Genomic DNA, 25,790 nt, shown 5'->3' on the forward strand with positions numbered 1-25,790 from the left:
TATCGGTAAGGGTATCAAATCCACGTGTTACAAGTTACAACTCTGCTGAACGAGAAGTTTTTTTTAGCCAAATTTAGCCACTTATTGAATATCTTTTACATCAAATTATTTTTTGTAAGTAGCTTTTAGACCTAGTAAGGATCGTTGGTTTATTCTGAATTGGGACAGCGAGATTTGAAAGTTAATTAATACTTAAGTGTCCATAGATTACCGTTCGTAACTTCCACCTTTGTCTTTGTCATACGATCGTTATATATCGAACCTAGATAGCGTTAGTATAGTATACGTTATAATATTTTCAGGGATCGGTAAAATCTATTAAACTTGTTCAACTTCGTTGGCATTTAAATTGCACTCTTAACTAAATACATATACCGACTTAGATTCCAAACGTAACATAATTAATTAATACATAACTGATACGGAAGTTATATAAAGGGAACTCGGAGATAATTAATACTTGACTGATTGATTAATACTTGACGCTAAAAATATATATCCCGTTATAGCTGTGTTGGGAGATAAGTTAGGGTTATAAACTGAAATTTAAATTTTATTTAAATTAAAAGTAATCATGACTCAGACCAGAGCAGCAAAACAAAAGGCTCAAGCTAACGGAAGTGCTGTGGCTCAGAGGAGAACTGGGGGGGTCAGTTGCCTTCTGAATCACAGCCTTCTAAAATGCACAGCTTGCATGATGTTTGTGGAGCATTCAGGTACGGGACATGATATTGCCATGGGGGATGTCTATGTGTGTGCACGATGCAAGGAGTGTATCGAAATCAGGCAACAACTCAGCGTTCTTATGGGCCTATATGAGAGCTTGAAGGACAGGGTGGATGCCCTCGAAGGAACTAAATTGAGGGGCCCATCAAGCTCTCAGCTACCCACATCAACGCCAGAGCTTGCACTTGGTCATCGTGAAACACAGCGGCAACCCCCAAGGCAGAATGCGCTGGTCCCAAAGGAACTAGTAGTTGTTGGTGACTCTATTGTCAGGGAAACGGGGAACATGCTTTGTAAAAAGGATAGGTGGAACAGGACCAGGGTATGTCTGCCAGGGGCAAAGGTTGATGACGTTGTAGAGCAGATATCATCGTTTAAGGGCACAAAAGGTGATATAGTTGTACACGTGGGCACTAACGATATCAAGAGTAGGAGACCGGCAGAATTGCTTAACAAGTACAGGTCACTGTTGAAAAAAAGCCGTGAAATAGGGTTGAAATTGAAAGTGTCTGCAATTCTGCCCAGACACGATAGGAGGGAGTATATGATGAGAGCCTTGTCGATCAATTCGGCCCTGGAAAGATTGTGCAAGGCTCAAGGGGTAGAATTTTTTTCAGCCTGGACTGTACTTGTTAACAGGAGGGATTGCTTCTACAGGGATGGGATACACTTAAATAGAAAGGGTGCAAGAATATTTGCTGATGCTATCGAGGCAGTGTTAGGTGGGTCGGAAAACTGCTAGATTGGGGAGATACAAGGACTAATAGATTAACAGTAGCCACTGGCAGAGGTGAAAGTGATTCTTGCACTGCTTCTATTGGAATGAGCAGAAGCCTGAAAAACAAGATTCAGGATATTTCACAGACTGCTGGGAGTCATTGCGGTACAAGTAAACACATGGGTTGTGTTAGGGTAGCTAAGAATAGAAATAGGTGCATGTATACTTGCGTGTAAACCAATGCTAGGAGTTTAGTAAATAAATTTGATGAATTTGAGGTATTGCTCAAAACATCAAAGGCAGATATTGTTGGGATATCAGAGACTTGGTGTCACACAGATATAAGGAATGCAGAACTGAAATTTGAGGAGTACAATGTCTACAGAAAAGATAGACTGGATAGGAAGGGAGGAGGGGTTATGCTATTAGTTAAGAAATACATAAAATCCAAGGAAGTGAAGCCAGTGGACATCTCTGGACAGTGCAGTGTCGAGTCAGTTTGGTGTGACATAAGTATTGGGAGATCAAAATTGAGAGTAGGAGTGTGCTATAGGCCTAATGACTCTGATGAGTATAATAAGAAACTGTACAGGGAAATAGAGTGGGCCAGTAAATCAGAGTCTTATAATGGGAGATTTTAATTTCCCAGATATTGACTGGAATTTGTGGGCTGGTCACTCACACACTAGCAAGGCTTTTGTGGATTTATTGGATGATTGTTTTCTACATCAGCATGTTCAGAAGGCAACTAGAGGGAGGAATACTCTTGATTTGATTATCAGCAGTGATTCTTCATGCATTAAGAATCTGCAGATAAATGAACCACTAGGTGGCAGTGATCACAGTGTGCTGAAGTGGGATTTACTCAAAGAAGTAACTACCATTAGGGGTACAGGGAAGGGTTATTGCTTTCGTAAAGGCGACTACAGTGGACTGAGACAGTATTTAAATTCTATACAGTGGGACCAACTGATGATGTTACCAACAGTAAATGCAAAATGGGAAGCATTCAAAGAACTTATCTTGGAAGCTACTAGACTTTACATACCAACTAAGAAATATTGTTCAAGGTTTAGGCCTAAATGGATGTCAGATGAACTAATGAGACATATGGCAGAGAAGAAAAATGCTTAGGATACATACAAATTAACACGTGACACAGAAGCCTATGATAGATACAAGTTGATCTGTAACCAAGTTACAAAGGAGGTTAGGCAGGCGAAGGCAGATTACGAGAAATCTTTGGCAAGGGATGCAAAGAAAAACAGCAAAGAGTTCTTTTCTTACGTAAACTCTAGAAGGAAGGGGATGAATCAGATTGGTCCACTTGATATCGATGGGTCAACTGTTGATGATCCTGCTCAGGTAGCTAACAAACTAAATGAATATTTTGCATCGACATTCACACATGAGGAGTTATTTAGCGAGGGGAAAGCCAGAGGTGTATTCAACTCTAGCAGTAAGCTAGAAAATCTTGTAATAACTGAGAGTAAAGTGGAGGAGAAATTGTTGAAGATAAACACAAGGAAGGCACCTGGGGTGGATGGGATCTATCCAGTTATATTAAAGGAGGCAGCAAAGGAAGTAAGCAAACCCTTAGCCATAATTATGAGAGCTTCCTTGGACTCGGGGAGGTGTACCCATAGACTGGAGATGTGCAAATGTGACCCCAATTCACAAAGGAGGATCAAAAGCTGACACAAGCAATTATAGACCTGTGAGTTTAACTTCTGTTCCAGGAAAATTAATGGAGGCACTAGTTAAAGAAGCACTGCAGGATCATTTAGACAAGACTTCAGTTATAGCTCGGACACAGCATGGTTTTGTTAAGGGGAAGTCTTGCCTGACCAATTTGATTGGATACTATGATGCAGTCACAAAGGAACTGGATCAGGGAATGACTTTGATATTATATATTTGGATCTTAGAAAGACTTTTGATACTGTTGCACATGGAAGACTGCTGCACAAATTGGAGCAGTGTAACATTGGAGGCAAATTGCTGCTGTGGGTAAACTGAAGGGGTGGCTGAGGGGGAGAAGACAGAGAGTGGTAATCAATGGACACTGCTCGTCGTCGACTAATGTTATTAGTGGAGTCCCTCAGGGCTCAGTGTTGGGTCCATTATTGTTTTCTGTATTCATAAATGATATTGATGATGGTATATCAAGCTTAATGTCGAAGTTTGCAGATGATGCAAAGGTAGGCAGGGTTGTCAAGGACAGTACTGACACTATGCTGCTGCAACAGGATCTGGAAAGGTTGAGCAGATGGGCTGAGAGGTGGCAAATGAAGTTTAACATTGACAAATGTAAAGTACTACATATGGGAAACAGCAACTCCAGAGCAACGCATCAACTCTGTGGTATTGCACTGACAGTGGTAGAGAATGAAAGGGACCTGGGGGTGGTTGTGCAGGCAGATATGAAGTTCTCTGACAGTGCAGACGGGGCTGCAAGAGTAGCTCATGGTGTATTGTCAATGATATATAGGAATTTTTCTAGCAGGGATAAGGAGGTGATTATTTCCTTGTATAAGGCAATGATCAGGCCACACCTAGAGTACTGTATACAGGCCTGGAGGCCTCATTTCAAGAAGGATGTAGAGCTGCTGGAACGAGTACAGAGAAGGGCAACAAGATTAGTGAATGGAACTAAGGGGTGCTCTTACGAAGAAAGGCTTAAGATTTGCAAATTACAGTGTCTGGAGACTAGGCACCAGCGAGGTGATCTGATAGAGGTGTATAAAGCATTGAGTGGTTTGAGCATGCTCAATGCTGATGGGATTCTTCCTCTCGCTCAGAATAATCACCTGAGAGGGCATAAATTCAAATTGAGGAAAGACAGATGTAGGATAGACGTGCGGAAATTTGCCTTTAGCCAGCGAGTGGTTGGTTGGTGGAACAGACTTCCATCCGTTGTCGTGGAAGTTGATAGCCTAAATAAGTTTAAGGCTCAGCTGGACAGGTATTTTGAACGAACAGAGGGGTGAAGTGGGAGTGGTTTTTTTTTTTTTTTTTTTGGCTGATGCTGCATAAGCTTGCTTTCTTGCATCAAATGCCTCTACTAATGCTAATGCTAATATTGTGTTGTGCCCTTTGTTCCTCTAGTCTATTAGCCACCGAGCCCCTAGTGGGACCCAACGTTACCACACCGTGCCACGGGGAGGCTGGCCGGGTGCACCACTAATGCTAGAGTACTCTGCCGGGTCCTGCCACCTACTTTCCTGGGATTTCAGTGGCTAGGACCAGATTTGAGAATGAAATGATCGCTGTTTCTTGAGCAACAGTTGTAATTTTAACAGAGCGTAGGGTTGTTCGCTGATAACGCGTTCTAGGACCAAATAGGTCGGGCTATAATTTTGTTGTATTTAGATTTAGACCTGTGGGACCTATATATATATATATAACACACACACACACACACACACACAAACATATATATATATATATATATAAAAAAAAAAAGTTGTGCAAGAGTAAAGTAAAGGAGGAAAGCAGAAGACTGGAGGGTAGGAAACAGAAGAAAGGGGCTGACAGGGAAGATGGCCCTTGATGACAGTGTGGCATGCCCAGTGCCTCACCAGAGAGAAGAGTGGGGTGGACAAAAAAAAAAAAAAAAAAAAACCACCTCCCCACACAAAAAAAAAATCATTGTGTAAGAGAAAAATAGGGGGAGGGGGGTAGAGGTAGAAGGACAGATGGTAGGAAACAGAAGAAAGAAGAAGAAGAAGAAAAAAAAAGTAAAAGAAAGAAAAAAAAAAAAGAGAGAGAGAGATACCATGCAAGTGCAGGGTATGTACAGCTAGTACGGCCAGTCAGTTGGAGCCGACACTTGGTGGAAATCCAGCAGTGTGAGTGCTGCTATGGTGGATGGGTCATGTTCAGGAAGGTCTAGTCCAGGTGTCAACATTGGGACTCCATTTGGTGAGTCTGTGTTGCATCCAGACTGAAGGCTGGTCCAGTAGTCCATGATAACGAATAGTGGGGTGGTCAAAACCGGGAGTCCAAGATATGATGGTCAAGTCCAGGGATCGATGGTAGGTCTCTTCTTGATGAGATGTGTCACGTCTAGTCGGGAGAAGTTGGTCCAGGAATCAATGATGAGGAATTTGTCAAGGTATGTGTGGACCCTGTCTTTGATTGCAGTGCTAGTATTGTCCCAACCAAGTGGGGAGACCAGTTGACTACTTGAGATGTGGGGGATCAAGTCGGGTTCTGTACTCCAGATGGTTTGTTGGTCAAGTCGAAAAAAAGCCGTGAATTAGGGTTGAATTTGAAAGTGTCTGCAATTCTGCCCAGACACGATAGGAGGGAGTATATGATGAGAGCCCTGTCGATCAATTCTGCCCTGGAAAGATTGTGCAAGGCTCAAGGGGTAGAATTTTTTTCAGCCTGGTCTGTACTTGTTAACAGGAGAAACTGTTTCTACAGGAATGGAATACCCTTAAATAGAAAGGGTGCAAGAATGTTTGCTGATGCTATCGAGGCAGTGTTAGGTGGGTCGGAAAACTGCTAGATTGGGGAGATACAAGGACTAATAGATTAACAGTAGCCACTGGCAGAGGTGAAAGTGATTCTTGCACTGCTTCTATTGGAATGAGCCGCAGCCTGGAAAATAAGATACAGGATATTTCAGAGACTGCTGGGAATCATTGGGGTACAAGTAAACACATGGGTTGTGTTAGGGTAGCTAAGAAAAAGAACAGGTGCATGTATACTTGCGTGTACACCAATGCTACGAGTTTAGTAAATAAATTTGATGAATTTGAGGTATTGCTCAAAACATCAAAGGCAGATATTGTGGGGATTTCAGAGACTTGGTGTCACACAGATATAAGGAATGCAGAACTGGAATTTAGGGAGTACAATGTCTACAGAAGGGATAGACAGGATAGGAAGGGAGGAGGGGTTATGCTATTAATTAAGAAATACATAAAATCCAAGGAAGTGAAGCCAGTCGACATTGCTGGACAGTGCAGTGTCGAGTCAGTTTGGTATGACATAACATTGGGAGATCAAAATTGAGAGTAGGAGTGTGCTATAGGCCTAAGGACTCTGATGAGTATAATAAGAAATTGTACAGGGAAATAGAGTGGGCCAGTAAATCAGAGAGTCTTATAATGGTGGATTTTAATTTCCCAGATATTGACTGGAATTTGGGGGCTGGTCACTCACACACTAGCAAGGCTTTTGTGGATTTATTGGATGATTATTTTCTACATCAGCATGTTCGGAGGCAACTAGAGAGAGTAATACTCTTGATTTGATTATCAGTAGTGATTCTTCATGCATTATGAATCTGCAGGTAAATGAACCACTAGGTGGCAGTGATCACAGTGTGCTGAAGTGGGATTTACTCAAAGAGGTAACTACCATTAGGGGTAAAGGGAAGGGTTATTGCTTTCGTAAAGGCAACTACGATGGACTGAGACAGTATTTAAATTCTATACAGTGGGACCAACTGATGATGTTACCAACAGCAAATTCAAAATGGGAAGCATTCAAAGAACTTATCTTGGAAGCTACTAGGCTTTACATACCAACTAAAAAATATTGTTCAAGGTTTAGGCCTAAATGGATGTCAGATGAACTAATGAGACATATGGCACAGAAGAAAAATGCATGGGATACATATAAATTAACATGTGACACAGAAGCCTATGATAGATACAAGTTGATCTGTAACCAAGTTACAAAGGAGGTTAGGCAGGCGAAGGCAGATTATGAGAAATCTTTGGCAAGGGATGCAAAGAAAAACAGCAAAGAGTTCTTTTCTTATGTAAACTCTAGAAGGAAGGAGATGAATCAGATTGGTCCACTTGATATCAATGGGTCAACTGTTGATGATCCTACTCAGGTAGCTAACAAACTAAATGAATATTTTGCATCGACATTCACACATGAGGAGTTATTCAGCGAGGGGAATGCCAGAGGTGTATTCAACTCTGGCAGTAAGCTAGAGAATCTTGTAATAACTGAGAGTAAAGTGGAGGAGAAATTGTTGAAGATAAATACAAGAAAGGCACTTGGGGTGGATGGGATCTATCCAGTTATATTAAAGGAGGCAGCAAAGGAAATAAGCAAACCCTTAGGCATAATTATGAGAGCTTCCTTGGACTCAGGGGAAGTACCCATGGACTGGAGATGGGCAAATGTGACCCCAATTCAGAAAGGAGGATCAAAAGGTGACACAAATAATTATAGACCTGTTAGTTTAACTTCTGTTCCCGGAAAATTAATGGAGGCACTGGTTAAAGAAGCACTGCAGGATCATCTAGACAAGACTTCAGTTATAGCTCAGACAGCATGGTTTTGTTAAGGGGAAGTTTGCCTGACCAATTTGATTGGATACTATGATGCGGTCACAAAAGAACTGGATGCAGGGAATAACTTATATACTTGTATCTTAGAATTAGATATTATATACTTGGATCTTAGAAAGGCTTTTGATACTGTTGCACATGGAAGACTGCTGCACAAATTGGAGCAGTGTGGCATTGGAGGCAAATTGCTGCTATGGATAAAGGGGTGGTTGAGGGGGAGAAGACAGAGAGTGGTAATCAATGGACACTGCTCATCGTGGACTAATGTTATTAGTGCAGTTCCTCAGGGTTCAGTATTGGGTCCATTATTGTTTTCTGTATTTATAAATGATATTGATGATGGTATATCACGCTTAATGTCCAAGTTTGCAGACGATACGAAGGTTGGCAGGGTTGTCGAGGACACTACTGACACTATGCTACTGCAACAGGATCTGGAAAGGTTGAGCATATGGGCTGAGAGGTGGCAAATAAAGTTTAACATTGACAAATGTAAAGTACTACATATGGGAAACAGCAATCCCCAGAGCAACGTATCAACTCTGTGGTACTACACTGACAGTGGTAGAGAATGAAAGGGACCTGGGGGTGGTTGTGCAGGCAGATATGAAGTTTTCTGAGCAGTGCAGACGGGCTGCAAGAGTAGCTCATGGTGTATTGTCGATGATATATAGGAATTTTTCTAGCAGGGATAAGGAGGTGATTATTCCCTTGTATAAGGCAATGATCAGGCCACACCTAGAGTACTGTATACAGGTCTGGAGGCCTCATTTCAAGAAGGATGTATGGATGCTAGTACGAATACAGAGAATGGCAACAAGATTGGTGAATGGAACAAATAGGTGCTCTTACGAAGAAAGGCTTAAGTTTTGCAAATTACAGTGTCTGGAGACTAGGCACCAGCGAGGTGATCTGATTGAGGTGTATAAAGCCTTGAATGGTTTGAACATGCTCAATACTGATATGATTCTTCCTCTTGCTCAGAAAAATCACCTGAGAGGGCATAAATTCAAATTGAGGAAAGACAGATGTAGGATAGACGTGAGGAAATTTGCCTTTAGCCAGCGGGTGGTTGGTTGGTGGAACAGACTTCCATCCCTTGTCGTGGAAGTTGATAGCCTAAATAAGTTTAAGGCTCAGCTGGACAGGTATTTCGAACAAACAGAGGGGTGAAGTGGAAGTGGTTGTTTTTTATTTATTTATTTTTTTATTTTTTTTATTTTTTTTTATTTATTTTATTTTTTTTTTTGGCTGATGCTGCATAAGCTTGCTTTCTTGCATCAAATGCCTCTACTAATGCTAATGCTAAGTCTTGTGTAAGTCGGTCCAGGGCGTTAGCATCCATGGCTCAATGATGTGCAGCAACAGTTGGCAGTCATGGTTGTTATGACCTGTTGATTCGGATGCTAAGGTGGTGGTAGCACTTTCTGCCTGGTAAATAGGTCCATTGCAAATTGAGTCGCCCTACAGAATGAAGAAACTCTGTAAGTTTCTTCATTCTGTAGGGTGAGGTGTTCTTGATTTTGGTAGTTGAAGCGTAGTCTCGTTATCAGTATCCTCCTGAAGTTCTCGTAGATTTCACAGCTGTGGGCAGGATGCTCCCATGTCTGATCCTCTCCGCAGTGGGGTGAGTCTGAAATTCTGAAGTCATGTAGTTTTTTCTGGAAGGAGCCATGTCCAGTGAGGAGGTAGGTAGCATAGAGTCCCGGTGAAAACCAGACAGGTGTGAGGGGGTAAGAGGCCCTGATATCCAGAAAGAATCTTTTGGTGACAGCGCCTTTAGCTGAGGTCTGCCATCTTTCTTGCCAGGTGTCTGTTAGATGTTCATTAAGTCTCTTCTTTTCAGCGTTTCTATTATTTGCTGGGTCAGTGGTGAAACCTGTGCAGGTAACTGCTCTTCCTTTGGCTATTGGATAGAGCAACCCATGACGAAGAAGAAGAAGAGTGTTGCATGAACCTAAAGTCAATCCACTAGCACATTACTTTTATAGATGATTTTCTTTACCTATAAGAACTTGTCCTTCAGTTTGCGCCCCTGAAGACTTGGCACCCCGGGGGCAACTGTCCCCCTCTGCACCTCCCCTCGCTACACCTCTGAGTACATAAACATGTCTGATTTGTTCTCAAATTCAAACATGTTGAATGGATTCTGCTATTGCTTCAAGCAGTTCATATGGTTATCAGTGTTATAAATCAGTGAAAGAAAGTAATGTCTCTCTACTCCAGTCTGACTGTTTTACAGTACAGCATTAATTCTTATCTAATTCTTGATTTTAATGTGTTTTTTTTTTTTTTTTTTTTTATGTTTAATGATTTCCAGAAACATTATGATAGTTTTGTTTTTATCAATGACTTTCTCGAAGAATTAGTGTACAATCAAGTATTTTATATTGCTTGATTTTCGTGAAATGGTGCAGGACAGCTGTGTTATCATTATCAGTAGCATCCCAAAGTGATCATAATAACTGGCATCTAATGTATATATCCACTCAATTCTAATGACTTTTTCAACGATCAACTGCTAAAATTGAAAAGATAGGAGCCACTATATGGGCCCCTCTCTTTCTGTTTCTATAGTAAACTATATTTGAGCAATAAAAATAAATAATATAGATTAAAATATTGAATTTCAGTTTTATAAACATAGGCCAAATTCCTGCTTTGAATCAGTAAATAATGCTGAACAGCCGCATTCTTATTTTATTGGTTATTGTTATCAGTCAGTTATTGTTATTAGTTTCACTGAGTCCCAAGGAGCAGTGTCCACTGTGTATACACTCATAATAAATTTAAATATATGTGTGCATTACCAGTCTTTTAAATTGGAAAATGGAAGCGGCTGATGTTTCTATTTTATGTCTAAAATGTTTGTATTTTTTTGTAAATTTTTAACATATGATTAAAACTTTAATAAAAATTATTTACAATAAGTATTGCAATCCATTAAGAAAGATTGAAATATTGACATTGTTCAAACAATAAAAAAATAATAATAAAAAATAAAAAAAAAACCCATAACATTCCAGAAATTACAAAGAAAGTTGGGTACCTGTCAGATGACTTGCCACTATTTTTGCTATACTTTGGGGTACCTCAGCTGCTTAGTTAGTTTCTACACATTCTTCTAGTTAGTTTCATATTGTAGTGTGTGTGTCCTTTTTTCTGATAAATTTTATTATTCTTAAACTAATAGCTTGCTAACACAACTCCACATGATTATTAGTAGGTTTTTAGGGTTTGAAGTAAGTACAAAAATATAAATGCACACTGTTGTAATTTCTGTAACCAGTCATTTGGCACAATAAATAAATGTTGAAATAATTCATAGTTTGTGTGTGGTTCTTCATTTAACAGATTTCTTTAAATGAATAAAATAATGAAAATATCATAAATGGGGATTTTAAAAATACTATTGTATTATAGTTTTGTGAGTAGGAAGAGAGAAAATCTTTACTCTTAGGAAATTTTAAAATATATGCAATTGTTTTTTTATTTTTTGAATATTTGGGTTTATTTGAATACACTTTCACTCTGGTAAAGCATTTTTTGAAGTTCCCTACACAATTATGTCATATTTTGTAAATGTTTTCATTTTTCTCATTTAACTAAGGCCCAATTTTTGCATCTAGTATTTCCCCCCTCCCCCCACAGCATTTGTGCTAGAAGCATTTATTTTGGAGTATTCATTTTCGAAAAGCAAACTTGAGAGTACTATTGAGAAGAAAATTCAAGAGATGGGATTACGACTTGGGAGGTAATTATGAAATTGTTTATTTTATTTGATTAGATGTTTTAATTATCATTAAATAAACATCCATTACTAAATTTCATTAGTTTTGGTGAGGTGAAATTTAAGCTCTAATTTTATCTTCCATTATCTTGGTTGTAAATTATACAGCATAAGTTGCCTTGGCCTGCCTTTTATCATGCCCTTGAATTTGTCTAAATATCACCAAATCAATTTTTACAATTTATGTATATTGAGGAAGTGGTAAATTGTGAACTTTATTAAAATTCTTTGGAATATGAAATAGCAAGTGCTTAAAAAACGGTACTCACCTTGAATAAATGCATTAATTTTTAAAAAGAATGGTAATTAAATCATTTTGGTTGGGAAGGTAGAGTAAAGGAATTAAGGAGGGCGTTAAGGGTGATTTAACAGAATTTAAAAATGGGCCCAAGGAAGTAGAAGTGCACATCTCCAATCTAGGTTGTCATTAGAGAAGGAAGAAATCATCAAGAGTGAATTAAAATTTAAAAATGGATAATATAGTATGACTGAGCCAATAGTCGTTACGAAGGACTTTCATTAGTTATAACGTCTTCAGTTGGCAAATTGGGCATGAAGTGAACGCGTGCTGTATTTTAAAGGTTGTCTGTGCTTCCCGTGATGCTTTTTTGGACATGTGGGAACGTCAACCACAAGCGATTCCATGCCGGGGAAAGGTTGAAGGGAAGTTAGCACCACCACAAAATTCGGTTCTACTAAAACCTCCAACACCCGTGCATGCTACCACCAAAACTGTTTTAGAACAGGCCAATCCAGTACAGACTTACAATACATGCTCATACCCACAACCACATCCCCCTAGTCGATTCCGCTATCACCATTATTAAACTCAAATCCAGCCACAAAATTCTTCACTATGAAGCACTTATTATTGAATGGTTCCGGCACCATTCTAACCTCAACATCATAAACATGCATGAAACTTCCCTTCAAACCTTTCCCCGGCTTCGAACCTCTCGCAGTTGACGTTCCGACATGTCCAAAAAAGCATCATGGGAAGCACAGACAACCTTTAAAATACAGCACGCGTTCACTTCATGCCCAATTTGCCAACTGAAGACGTTATATAACCAACGAAAGTCCTTCGTAACGACTATTGGCTCCGTCATACTATATTATCCATTTTTAAATTTTAATTCACTCTTAATGATTTCTTCCTTCTCTAATGACAACCTAGGATTAGAGATGTGCACTTCTACTTCCTTGGGCCCATTTTAAATTCCGTTAAATCACCCTTAACACCCTCCTTAATTCCTTTACTCTACCTTCCCACCAAAATGATTTAATTACCATTCTTTTTAAAAATTATTGCAGATTTATTCAAAGGTGAGTACCGTTTTTTAAGCACTTGCTATTTCATAATTTAGTCTAATACTCACGGTATTATAAGATTTCTATAATTTTTAGTAATTCTTTAGAATAAATTTATAAATAAAAATAAATGGAGCTCATTTTCAGTTAACTTATTTTCATTTGAAATGCTTTGGGAATTACATTAAGAGACTAGTTGGCAGTGAAGTAAGCATTTCCATCTCATTGTTGTGGTGAATGGCCGGAACAAACATTAACAGTACTTTGGGCAGTGCAGTGCACCAGTACCCATATGTTTAAGGCCCATCCAGCTGCAGTTGAAAAATTGTTAGATATTTGTGTGTTAGCTACATGAGCCATAACTGGGCCTTTCTCTACCCATGCAAAATAAGTTTTGCATTTCAGTACCAATAAAATAAAAATGAATAAATAAATAATGAAATACTGCAAAATCCATGTCGTGCTTATTCATTTTGTGATATTTCCAAATTAAAAAAAGGAACAATAACCATAAGTAGAATCTCGATTATTCGAGTTCTTTTTGTTTGAAGTTCCATTTAGTCCAAGATAACTGCAACCAATTAACCTTGATTGCAGTTATCTTGGACAATCTCTGGTCAGGTAACTCCCCTCTAAAAATAATTCAGTGGAGGTGTATCAATCTGTGTGGACATGACTTTCAGGTTTTCAATTTTATTTTTTTTAGAATTGTTTTTATGAGTATGTATTAAGTTTTGTTTTTAATACGTGGTTAAGCTTATGTTTTGTAACATACTGTACAGTGGGTGACAAAAGCAAGAGAAAATATGCTTTGATGGAAGCCAAGCTTGAAGCTTTTGCTGCTGGACACTGCTCATCGTGGACTAATGTTATTAGTGGAGTCCCTCAGGGCTCAGTGTTGGGTCCATTATTGTTTTCTGTATTTATAAATGATATTGATGATGGTATATCAAGCTTAATGTCCAAGTTTGCAGACGATACAAAGGTAGGCAGGGTTGTCAAGGACACTACTGACACTATGCTGCTGCAACAGGATCTGGAAAGGTTGAGCAGATGGGCTGAGAGGTGGCAAATGAAGTTTAACATTGACAAATGTAAAGTACTACACATGGGAAACAGCAACCCCAGAGCAACGTATCAACTCTGTGGTACTACACTGACAGTGGTAGAGAATGAAAGGGACTTGGGGGTGATTGTGCAGGCAGATATGAAGTTCTCTGACCAGTGCAGACGGGCTGCAAGAGTAGCTCATGGAGTATTGTCAATGATATACAGGAATTTTTCCAGCAGGGATAAGGAGGTGATTATTCCATTGTATAAGGCAATGGTCAGACCACACCTAGAGTACTGTATACAGGCCTGGAGGCCTCATTTCAAGAAGGATGTAGAGCTGCTGGAACGAGTACAGAGAAGGGCAACAAGATTAGTGAATGGAACAAAGGGGTGCTCTTACGAAGAAAGGCTTAAGTTTTGCAAATTACAGTGTCTGGAGACTAGGCACCAGCGAGGTGATCTGATAGAGGTGTATAAAGCCTTGAATGGTTTAAGCATGCTCAATGCTGATGGGATTCTTCCTCTAGCTCAGAAAAATCACCTGAGAGGGCACAAATTCAAATTGAGGAAAGACAGATGTAGGATAGACGTGCGGAAATTTGCCTTTAGCCAGCGGGTGGTTGGTTGGTGGAACAGACTGCCATCCCTTGTGGTGGAGGTTGATAGCCTAAATAAGTTTAAGGCTCAGCTGGACAGGTATTTTGAACGAACAGAGGGGTGAAGTGGAAGTGGGTGTTTTTTTTTTTTTTTTTTTTGCTGATGCTGCATAAGCTTGCTTTCTTGCATCAAATGCCTCTACTAATGCTAATGCTAATGCTTTAAAAAGGCTAAACAAAGGAGAAACCACAAGTCACTGTTGGGGAGTGGCATCATAGCAGCAAAAATTGAAAGATAGTGCAGAAAAAATTGGTCGCAGGACCAGTGGTTCCTGAAAAAGAACTTAATTTACAGAAATAACTTCAGGATGGTATGACAAATGAATATATAGTAGTAAATCAGTGAAATCCCAGGCCTTAAAACACATCTCATTGACAGCCTTTTCGGTATCATACAAAGCCCAGAAAAGCTCTTGCATGGGCCATGAACTGTTCAAACAGTGATGTCTAGAAGAATTGTTCCAAATTTGTCCTGCATGGCCAAACTCAACAGGAACAGTACAAAGCAGTTCCACAATGATTGTATAATGGTGTTCAGTTAAAACAGCCACAGAAGCAGGCTTCAAAAAATTAGCATTTGCATCATGACAATGCCTCTGCACACTCAGCACTTCATTCAAAAATTTCCTTTAAATCATCCCACTGCTATGATTGCCATCTACCATGCTCACCAGATTTCCCTCTCTGTGATCCTCCACCTCCCAAGCCTAAAGTCCTCTTGAAAGGTCACAGATTTGTTGCAACAACTGAGAATATTTTGAAATATATATTATTTTTAAGGCCTGTGGTTTTGCTGATTTGTTAATATATTCAGTTACTGTACCTCATACCTTTTGTCTATTCTAACGATAAAGTCACTATTACTATCTTGAAATTGTTTCTAGAAATTAAGTGCTTATTCGTGGAGCACACCTCCCTCTCAATTTTACCAAGTACCAATTTTCAATTTTATACTAACTTCTACCATTTCCCAATTCTGATACTAAATTTTTTGTGGTTTCTCATTTAATTTTTTTTAAAGCTCTGAACTTGACTCCATCAAAGCATAATATGAATGCCTGAAAGACACACACAAACAATGATTCTCAGTAAAGTGAACTTTACTGTATTATCATCATGGACTAAATGGAACCCAGAACAAACTTTTAATGCTGGGAAGAGTCCCTGCTTGCTCTGCACTATTTAAATAACCAATGCACTAGTTATGGCATTAGTTATTTAAATAAGAACATTAAAATTCGTTCTATATTTTACACATTTTTTTATATTTTTTTAAAGTTTTATTGAACGTGTTAATTTCACTGTTTTAGAATTATATTGACAACGTAGTGCAAAGAATCAATGCTTATACATGACCAGCCAAAAAAAAAAAAAAAAAAACTCAATTTTCCCTTTCCTTCCAATAATTTACCCAAACCTTGCTTAAATTTATTAAAACTACCCACCTCCACAACACCAGTTGGAAATTTATTCCAACAATGATTACTCTTTGGCTGAACGCAAATTTCCACACATCTAATTCTGACCATTCTTATCTAGTTTAAATTTATGCTCACTTGTGTGTGTGTGCTTGCTCTCAGAAAGAGTAAAGGTGCTGTCAGCATTTAGTTTACTTAGACCTTTTAGAGCCTTATACACTAAAATTAGGTCACCATGCAGATGTCTAGTTTCCAGAGACTTCAATATATGGAACCTCTGTCTTCCTTGGTAAGATTTCTTTTTGCAGCACAATCCAATCTTCTCTATACTCTTTCCAACAGATCTAAACATTCTTCCTAAAATGAGGCTTCCATACCTGTATTCTAGATATAGCTAGATCTAGATATAGCATTGATCGCCTCTTTGTCCCTGCTGCAATGTTTCTGTATATCATTGGCAGAACCCCATGAGCTGCATTATATAGCGACAATTTCATGCTAGACTGTACAATTAACTTAGATCTTTTTTTTATACCTAACTAGCTTGAGGTTATTACCATCCAAAATGCTATTCTAGGATTACTGCATTTAACACTGTTAAATCTCATTTTCCAGTCCATCTGCTTAGTTTGTCTAGATCTTCATGAAGTAGCATACCCTGTACCCATCTTTATTTAATCGATGAAGTTAGACATCAAACTTGAAATATTTACATCAGTATCATTAATAAATATTAAAAGTGGCAAATACTGACCTCTGTGGAAACTTTATCATCACATTAGTCCATGAAGAGCAGTGACCATTTACAGTAGACTTTCAGAATAATGGCACCTTCAGGGATTCAAGATGCCGTTATTCTGATTTTTCCATTATCAAGAAAGTTTTATTTTTAATATATTTAATACAGAAATAATGAGGCTAAATAACAAATAGAGAGATTAATAATGCAAATTTATTGACTGCACCTAAAAAACAAACATATTGACGATCCAATGTTATATCTGCCACTAATACACTCCTGCTTATGCCCATTCTATTTTCTTTATTACATCAAGTTTAGTGTGCAGGTAGCACAATGGTATGGTCACAGTATTTCCCACACCAGGTAGAAAAAGCCTGTGTTCAAATCTCGTCAATGACACAAGAAACTTTTATGGGCTTTTTTTACTGTGTTGATGAAGTTAGTCAGTCTCAGGTATAGATGGCAAGGTTTTTTCCCCCAGAAACTGGTGCTTTTCATCCAGCAAATCAGGCAAATGCATGCACAAATTACAGACACATGCACAAATTACAGACACAATACACATGGGTATATGAATTAGCTTTCTGGGTGACCTCAATATAATAGTTTGGATTATATGAAGTTTGTCACTAATGTTGTTCTTCTTTAATGTTGTTCTTCTTTTCTTCTCTGTATGAGGTTTATTAACTTTAGGAGCCATAGTGAGGGGTTTTAATTTGAAATAAATGTAAAACAGTGGTATAATCCATGAAATCAGTACAGAATTCACTTTCAAAATGGCAAACATAAACAAATATAGTAATCACGTGACTTGCCGTTTTCGTTTTTTGCAAGTCATCTGTGCTGTATGGAAACATCCTATCTCAATGTGCCGTTAGCTCGATTGTTCTGTTATTTGGGGTGCCGTTATTTCAACCATCTGCTGTATAACCATGCTTTGTCTCTTGTCACTTAATCATTTTATTGAATTGAAAGTAATAAATGCCCCTAATGCCACATTGCTCCAATTTATACAACTGTCATAATGTACAGTATGAAAGGCTTTTCTGAAATCAAAGTACATGATATATCAAAATTATTTTTTGCATCCATTTCTATTGTGATAACCTCATAGTTAGCTACTCAATTGATAAGGCATGATCTCCCTTTAGGAAACCTCATGCTCTGATTGCCTTGTGGCTGATATGAAAACAAACTCTTAAAGAACAGGCCGAAATACCATAGGTATATGCAATAACATCATCTGACCAAGGACACTTTCCTGCAAATATTGAAAATATTGATTTAAAAAGAATCTTATCAAACAGATCATAGTTGCGTTATTTGACATTGACACATAGTGCATACTTGGGAACCTTGATGACAATTTTTCATAATTGTGAAATGTCATATTTTAGTGCTTGGCTCAGTGAAATAAGAGACTGGAGGCATTTAATGCAAAAAAAAAACTCATGAATGCATTGGGACACATCTTGATGCTTGTCTAACAGTATAGAGATAGTATTTAAACAAAATGAAAATGAAAAACGGAAGGAAATAATTTTGAAGAAATATTTTAGATAGGATATTGTTAAGTTTATGTTACCTTCTTGAATTTTATCCTTTAGAGAACATATAGTGATAATCTAATGGTGATAACTATCTTTCCATTATTGAGCTTGATCAAAATATGATCATGTTCTTGTATAATTGCCTGAAAAAGGAAAAGTTAGATGCCTTATTTTTAAAATGCAGACTGAAATCCTTAATGTAAAGAATTAAAATAGAAATTATTGAATGATATAAAAGTAGTACTGCTTTTTTGATAATTGTAGATACAACAAAGACATCAAAGTTGATAAGATGAATCAAATATTTCAACATGGGAAAGTAAACACTGAGAGAGAGAGAGAGAGAGAGAGAGAGAGAGAGAGAGAGAGAGAGAGAGAGAGAGAGAGAGAGAGAGAGAGTGAGTTCCCCTTAACTTTAAAATCAAAGATCATTTCTTGGCTTCCATGAAATTTCTGATCAAAGTTCTGTTGGATTAGAAAATGAAATTATTAATGCAATTGCAGTTAGAGAAAGTGGATTAAATTTAAGTAGATGTCATGAAGGGTATGGTGGTGTAGAGAAGCAAGTATGAGTACTATATTGAGGAGTCAGAAGTAAAATAGCTAAAAGAAAACCAAATGCTGAATATGTGCATTGTGCTATCCATAACCTAACTCAAGCTCTGAATGATTGTGTTAAAAATATTTCAGAAATTAGAAATTTTGATGACATGAATGCTGTATAATTTCTTTGATCGCAGTATAAAACAGTGGGTTATACTGAAAGAACCGACCTCTTTCAATGAACTACAGTAGGCCCTTGATTTAACGGACAAAAAATTTCTGTCCTAAAGGAAAAATTTAGAACTTCTTTTTTTTTTTTTATTTGCAAATAGAGCACGCTAAAAGGTTGGGTCAGTGAGTCAGCATTATCTTGCAAAAAATGATTAGCAGTGTGCATCAACACTGTCAGTCTTCCAGTGCAGTTCGTCCTATTCTATTGTTTACATTTTTGTGTTTTACGTAATTGTGATTTTTACATATTTTATAAAAAATACATATTTGTCAATCATTATGGCCTCGCGGGATAAAGAAGTAAAGCATAAACGTGCTAACTTGAGTGCTGCACAAATAGAACATTGAGAAGCTTGAAGGTGGTGTAACCGTTGCATGTGTGTGAGAGATTTATAGAGGAAAACAGCAAACAATTTCAGACATTCGCAAAAATAAAAAAAAAACTTAAGGAGTTTTATTTAAAATACAGCGTAGATGGTTGTTCCAAGACTACTTCTACAGTTGGCAGTAGAAAACATATGAAAGTGGCTGAAGATAAAAAAAAACCTAGAGGAAGCAGTGTACAAGTGATTTGTTCAGCAGTGTGTGTTGTTGTTACAGGTGTTGAATTAAAGTCAACTGCTGAAAGGCTTGCTAAGCCTATGGACCTAAAATTTAAAGGGAATGATGGATGACGGTGGCGTTTTCGAAAGCGCAACGGCATTGTTAATAAAAGAAACTGTGGCGGATCTTTAAGTGCAGATGAAGAAGAAGTTGAGACTTTCAGAAAATATCTAAATGACCTCATTAAAAATGAGAGCCTCATTTTATCACAACTTTCTAATGCTGATGAGACGGGCTTTTTTATTGTGCTGTTCCTGAAAATACCCAGGCTTACAAGCATGAAACAAGCACCTCTGGTCGTAAGCTAAATAAGGAGCGATTTTCAATTTTATTTTGTGCAAATGCTGATGGCTTGTATTGGCTTAAGCCTATGGTAGTTGGTAAGGCAAAAAACCTTGTGCTTTAAGGGATTTAATGACCCAGTTACCGGTGATGTATTCCCACTCAAAAAATGTTTACAATGAATATTTTCTGTGACTGGTTATTTAACCATTTTATTCGTGATGTGTGATGCTATCAGACAGATGTGCTGAAAATTCCTTTTCATGAAATAAAGGCTGTTTTACTGCTAGATAATGCACCTGCTCACCCTAATGCTGAGAGATTAGTTAGCAGGGATGAGAGAATTAAATGTTTTTCTGCTTCCTAATACTACTTCACTAATACAGCCGATGGATCAGAGTGCAATCATTGCATGTAAGAGGTTGTATAAAAAGAAGTTTTTGGAAGACGTGATGGTTGTTTTGGAATAAACAGAAGAAGATACAAGAGGCACCAGGACACTGCAAAATTTACATGTATACAACGTCAGATCTGTTATCTCCAACTTAGCAGCTGTGTTGAAAGATATGAATGCTTCGAAGAAGTTGTTGTATGAACCTGAAATGGACTTTGAGGGAGTTGAGGTGTCTAATTTTCGGGACACTCTTCTGAGGGCTGGCAACAAAAATGCAACTGAAAATGATGAAGGTGATGCGGGCTACCAAATTTTTACTGAGGGTGAGGTTGCAGAAAATGTTCTTCATGGGGAACAAGAGGACGATGACGACAAAGAAGAATCAGTTGCACCTCATCCTAAATTGTCTATTATAAGACAACATATGGATGACCTCATACATTATATTGAATCATCATCCAACACTGATGTGCTTCGTTATTATGAAAATTTTAGAGAATTTCGATCTACAGTAATAAGGAAGCAGCACCAAGGTGTGCAAGGCAACTGAAGCGTGATGATTTCTTCAAGACCACTTCATCATAGGGTAGCTAAGAATAGGAACAGGTGCATGTATACTTGCGTGTACACCAATGCTAGAAGTTCGGTAAATAAATTTGATGAATTTGAGGTGTTGGTCAAAACATCAAAAGCAGATATCTTTGGGATATCAGAGACGTGATGTCACACAGATATAAGGAATGCAGAAATAGAATTTGCGGAGTGCAATGTGCACAGGAAAGATAGACAGAATAGGAAGGGAGAAGTGGTTATGCTATTAGTTAAGAAACACATAAAATCCAAGGAAGTACAGCCAGTCGACATGGCTGGACAGTGCAGTGTCGAGTCAGTTTGGTGTGACATAAGCATTGGGAATTCAAAATGGGAAGCATTCAAAGAATTAATCTTAGAAGCTACTAGACTTTTCATACCAACTAAGAAATTGTTCAAGGTTTAGGCCTAAATGGATGTCAAATGAACTAATGAGACGTGGCAAAGGAGAGTAGGAGTGTGTTATAGACCTAATGACTCTGATGAGTATAATAAATAACTGTACAAGGAAATAGAGTGGGCCAGTAAATCAGAGAGTCTTATAATGAGGGATTTTAATTTCCCAGATATTGACTGGAATTTGTGGGTTGGTCACACACACTAGCAAGGCTTTTGTGGATTTATTGGATGATTGTTTTCTAAATCAGCATGTTCGGGAGCCAACTAGAGGGAGTAATACTCTTGATTTGATTATCAGTAGTGATTCTTCATGCATTAAGAATCTGCAGATAAAGGAACCACTAGGTGGCAGTGATCACAGTGTGCTGAAATGGGATTTACTCAAAGAGGTAACCACCATCAGGGGTAAAGGGAAGGGTTGTTGCTTTCGTAAGGCAACCACAGAGGTCTGAGACATTATTTAAATTCTATACGGTGGGACCAACTGATGATGTTACCAACAGCAAACTCAAAATGGGAAGAATTCAAAGAATTAATCTTGGAAGCTACTAGGCTTTTCATTCCAACTAAGAAATTGTTCAAGATTTACCCTAAATGGATGTCAAATGAACTAATGAGACATGTAGCAGAGAAGAAAAATGCATGGGATACATATAAATTAATGGGTGACACAGATGCCTGTGATAGATATAAGCTGGTCTGTTATCAAGTCATAAAGGAGGTTAGGCAGGCAAAGGCAGATTATGAGAAATCTTTGGCAAAGGATGCAAAGAAAAACAGCAAAGAGTTCTTTACTTATGTAAACTCTAGATGGAAGGGGATGAATCAGATTGGTCCACTGGATATCGGTGGTTTAACTTATTATTATTATTAGCTACATGTGTCTAAGAAGCCTGAGGCTTATGCTATACAAGCCAAAAAAAAAAAAAATTCCCGAGTTACCCTGAGAGAGAGAGAGAGAGAGAGAGAGAGAGAGAGTCAAAGGGAATCACCAAGAAAGAGAAGAATGATGATATCCAGCTCAGTACCCTGGGTGTGCCAAGCCCATACTCACCAGATGTGACCCCCTGATGATCTTTCCAGTTACATTAAAGGAGGTGACAAAGGTAGTAAGCAAACCATTAGCCATAATTTTCAGAGCACCCTTGGACAGGGGAAGTCCCTACAGACTGAAGATGTGAAATGTATCTCCAGTTCAGGGCGGGGATCAAAGGGTGACAAGAGTAATTACAGACCTCTTAGTTTAACTTGTGTTACGGAGAAAATAATGGAGTCATTAAAAAAGCATTGCGGGATCATCTAGACAAGGCTGCAGAATAATTCAAACACATCATGGGTTTGTTAAGGGAAAGTCTTGTCTGACAAATTTGATTGGATACTATGATGTGGTTACAAAGGAACTGGATGCAGAAAATAATTTTGATATCATATACTTGGATTTCATTGAAGACTGCTGTACAAATGTAGTAGTATGGTATTAAGGGCAAGTTGCTACAATGAATAAAAGAATGGTTGAGTGGGAGACGACACAGAGTGGTAATGAATGGATGCTGCTCTTCATGGACTAATGTTATTAGTGGGTCCCCCCCCCCAGGGTTCGGTGTTGGGTCCACTGTTGTTTTGTATATTTATCAATGATATTGAAGAAGGTATATCATGCTGAATGTCCAAGTATGCAGATGATACAAAGGTTGGCATGATTGTTAATGATAGAAAAGGCACTGTGCTACTGCAGCAGGATCTAGAAACGTTAGGCAGATGGACTGAGAAGTGGCAACTGAAGTTTAACGTTGACAAATGCAAAGTGCCGCATATGGGTAGAAGTAACCCCAAAGAAATGTACTAACTGCATTGTACTACACTTAAGGTGACAGCAAATTAAAAAGACCTGGGAGTAATTGTGCAGTCAGATATGAAGTTTTCTGAGCAGTGCAGACAGGCTGCCAGAGCAGGTCACGGGGTATTGTCAATGATATACAGGAATTTTGTTAGTAGAGTAAAGGAGGTGATTATCCCTTTGTTTAAGGCAGTGGTCAGGTCATGCCTTGAGTACTGCAAAGAGGTCTAGAGGTCTCATTTTAGGAAAGATGTAGAGGTGCAAGTACAGAGAAGGGCAACAAGGTTGGTGAGGGGAACAAAGCCCAGTTGAAGTGGCTGGAGACAAGGCACCTGCAAGGTGATCTGATTGATATATATGAGGCCTTGAATGGGTTAAAAGGTTCAATTCTGATGGGATTCTTCTGCTTGCTGAGATTACTAACGTGAGGGGGCATAAATTCAAATGGAGAAAAGACAGTTGTAGAATAGATGTGGAAATTTTTCTTTAGCTAGCGGGCAGTTGATTGTTTGAACAAGTTTCCATTTGTGATTTTGGAAATTGATAGATTAAATAAATTCAAGCTGGAACTGTAGAAACTTAGAGGGAATGGATGTGTGAAAATTTTTTTTTTTTTTTTTTTTGTCTTTTTTTTTTTCCTGATGATGCTATGTGTGCTCTTGCTTTCTTGCATCACATGCCTCTACTACTACATGTAATTTTCGTTGTTCCCTTTGTTCTTTTAGCTGCTGCTTTTCCAAACAACTTATCCTTTCCCATCATAGCCATTGCTGACCAAGGTGCAAACCTGATTATATATTTTTTTTGTTCTTATGTAAGTGCACTCTCCTTGTTCCTTTTCTTTGTTTTTAAACCAGTTTTCTCATACTTAGCCTTTGCCAGCCTAACCATTTCTGTGTGCTTTTACAGACCAAGTTATAACTGATATGTTTCAGGGCTTATATTTTTTTAATGGTCTTGTGCTGTATTTTTCTATTGTGTATCTATACGAACAAAAGTATTTAGACACCACCTTGTTGTGGAGGGATGACAAAATACTTTTGTATTTAGACCTCCCCCACAACAGGTGTTCCCTGAGTGTGAGCTTATAAATCTTGTGGCTTGCTTGTGCAGCAATAGTAATTTAGATGGCAATATGGATTTTAGAAACTTTCAACAAAGGTATTGGTGGTTGGATACTATATTAGCAACCTTTCTGGATGTGCAGTTGCATCTTGCCTGAAAGTATAAAATACATTGTGGCAGATTTTATTCAAAGATGGAAGACCATGTGTGATACCTTAATAAAAAAAAAATTGACGTTAGCTCCATGGAGCCAAAGGTGGATCCATGAATAACGTCATGTGAAATGAAATAATACAATTTAAGCTTAATGAAATCAGTTTTCAATTTTTTTTGCTAATTTCATTTACAATCTGTCATTTACATAAAGGTTTGTAGTAACTAAAGTAGGATACATAGTTTAAACAATTCAAACTATTAACATTGCGATTGAAGTCCAAGTCGATACGTGATTGACCACATGTAATAGATTTTGTAGGATCTGATGCGAGTTTAAGATCGAATGCTGATTCCATGAAGTCGAAGAATGTGCTTGCCCTTAAATGGTAGATTTGTGATTTTGTCAATCTTTGACGACGTTTAGTTGATGTAACTTTCAGCATCATCACAACTTAACTAAATGAAACACAACCGCACTGCTCGACAAATGCGAAGTAACTGAGCAAAGGATCTTCAGAAGAAATGACATCATCCTACTGACACTTGATAACTCTGCATCATACTGCTTGAAACCTGTTCAAACAGGTTACTGGTGGATAGGCCAACATCACATCTGCTCGACAAATGTGAAGTAACTGAACAAAGTAGCTACTTTAACGAGTGGTTCAACTCTCAAAAACTAAAAACCCGATTTGAAATCTAGTTATATATTCTTGTAGAACTCTCAAAGGGCAACAGTTTTGTTGCTCAATTGTATACAACTTGTTGCATACAATTTAGATTTCTTGGGTGCGTACATTGTACTTATTACGTCACTGCACTTTTTTTGCATCACTGCTATTTGAGAGTGAAGGTAACCAAGGCACAATGGCAAATGACCAAAATGTGAACTTTTTAGTTTTTTCCAAAAAAAAATTATATTAAATGTCAATTTTTATTTTATTTTTTTTATTTATTTTTTTTTTTTTTTGCATATTCATCGACGGCATTATATACCCGACAAAATAAATATAAATTTTTTAAACTTTTGTCTATTAGTTTCGGAGATATAGCAGTGGTTAGGCGTTTCACTTTTCGTTACACTTAGGGTACCTCCAGTATAGACGTTATTCACGTCAAAAAAAAAAAAAATTTGGATTGCCTTGCAAACCCATGAAGCATGTTTGCTGAATCATAAAGAGAATGCCAATGAAAAGAGCCATAAAGATCATTGTCTGTGGAAAACACATGGAGCAGATTTGAGAGGACACAGGAACATCCATCAGCACGTCAGTCTTCCATTGGGAGCTGCATAGCCTGAGGTTCTTAATGGTGGTAATGAGAAATGGCATTTTTAGAGGTGTCATTCTCGGTCTACATAGACACTGGATCAGATGGCAGAGAGTGCTAGGAAGTGATAAAT

The 25,790-nt window shown here is 38.1% G+C and overlaps 1 protein-coding gene across 1 annotated transcript in view; it reads left to right on the forward strand.

The window, feature by feature from the left end:
- LOC150081911 (uncharacterized) overlaps positions 1–25,790 on the forward strand; it is a 370,485-nt gene that overhangs the window by 310,757 nt on the left and 33,938 nt on the right. Inside the window, 2 exon segments of the mRNA XM_090380362.1 lie at positions 11,308–11,318; positions 11,419–11,521. Coding sequence (XP_090236488.1) covers positions 11,308–11,318; positions 11,419–11,521 — 114 coding nt within the window.

Source organism: Mastigoproctus giganteus, chromosome 8 (assembly GCF_048544385.1).
Source record: "Mastigoproctus giganteus isolate SK-2022 chromosome 8, ASM4854438v1, whole genome shotgun sequence".
Taxonomy (NCBI): Eukaryota; Metazoa; Arthropoda; class Arachnida; order Uropygi; family Thelyphonidae; genus Mastigoproctus; species Mastigoproctus giganteus.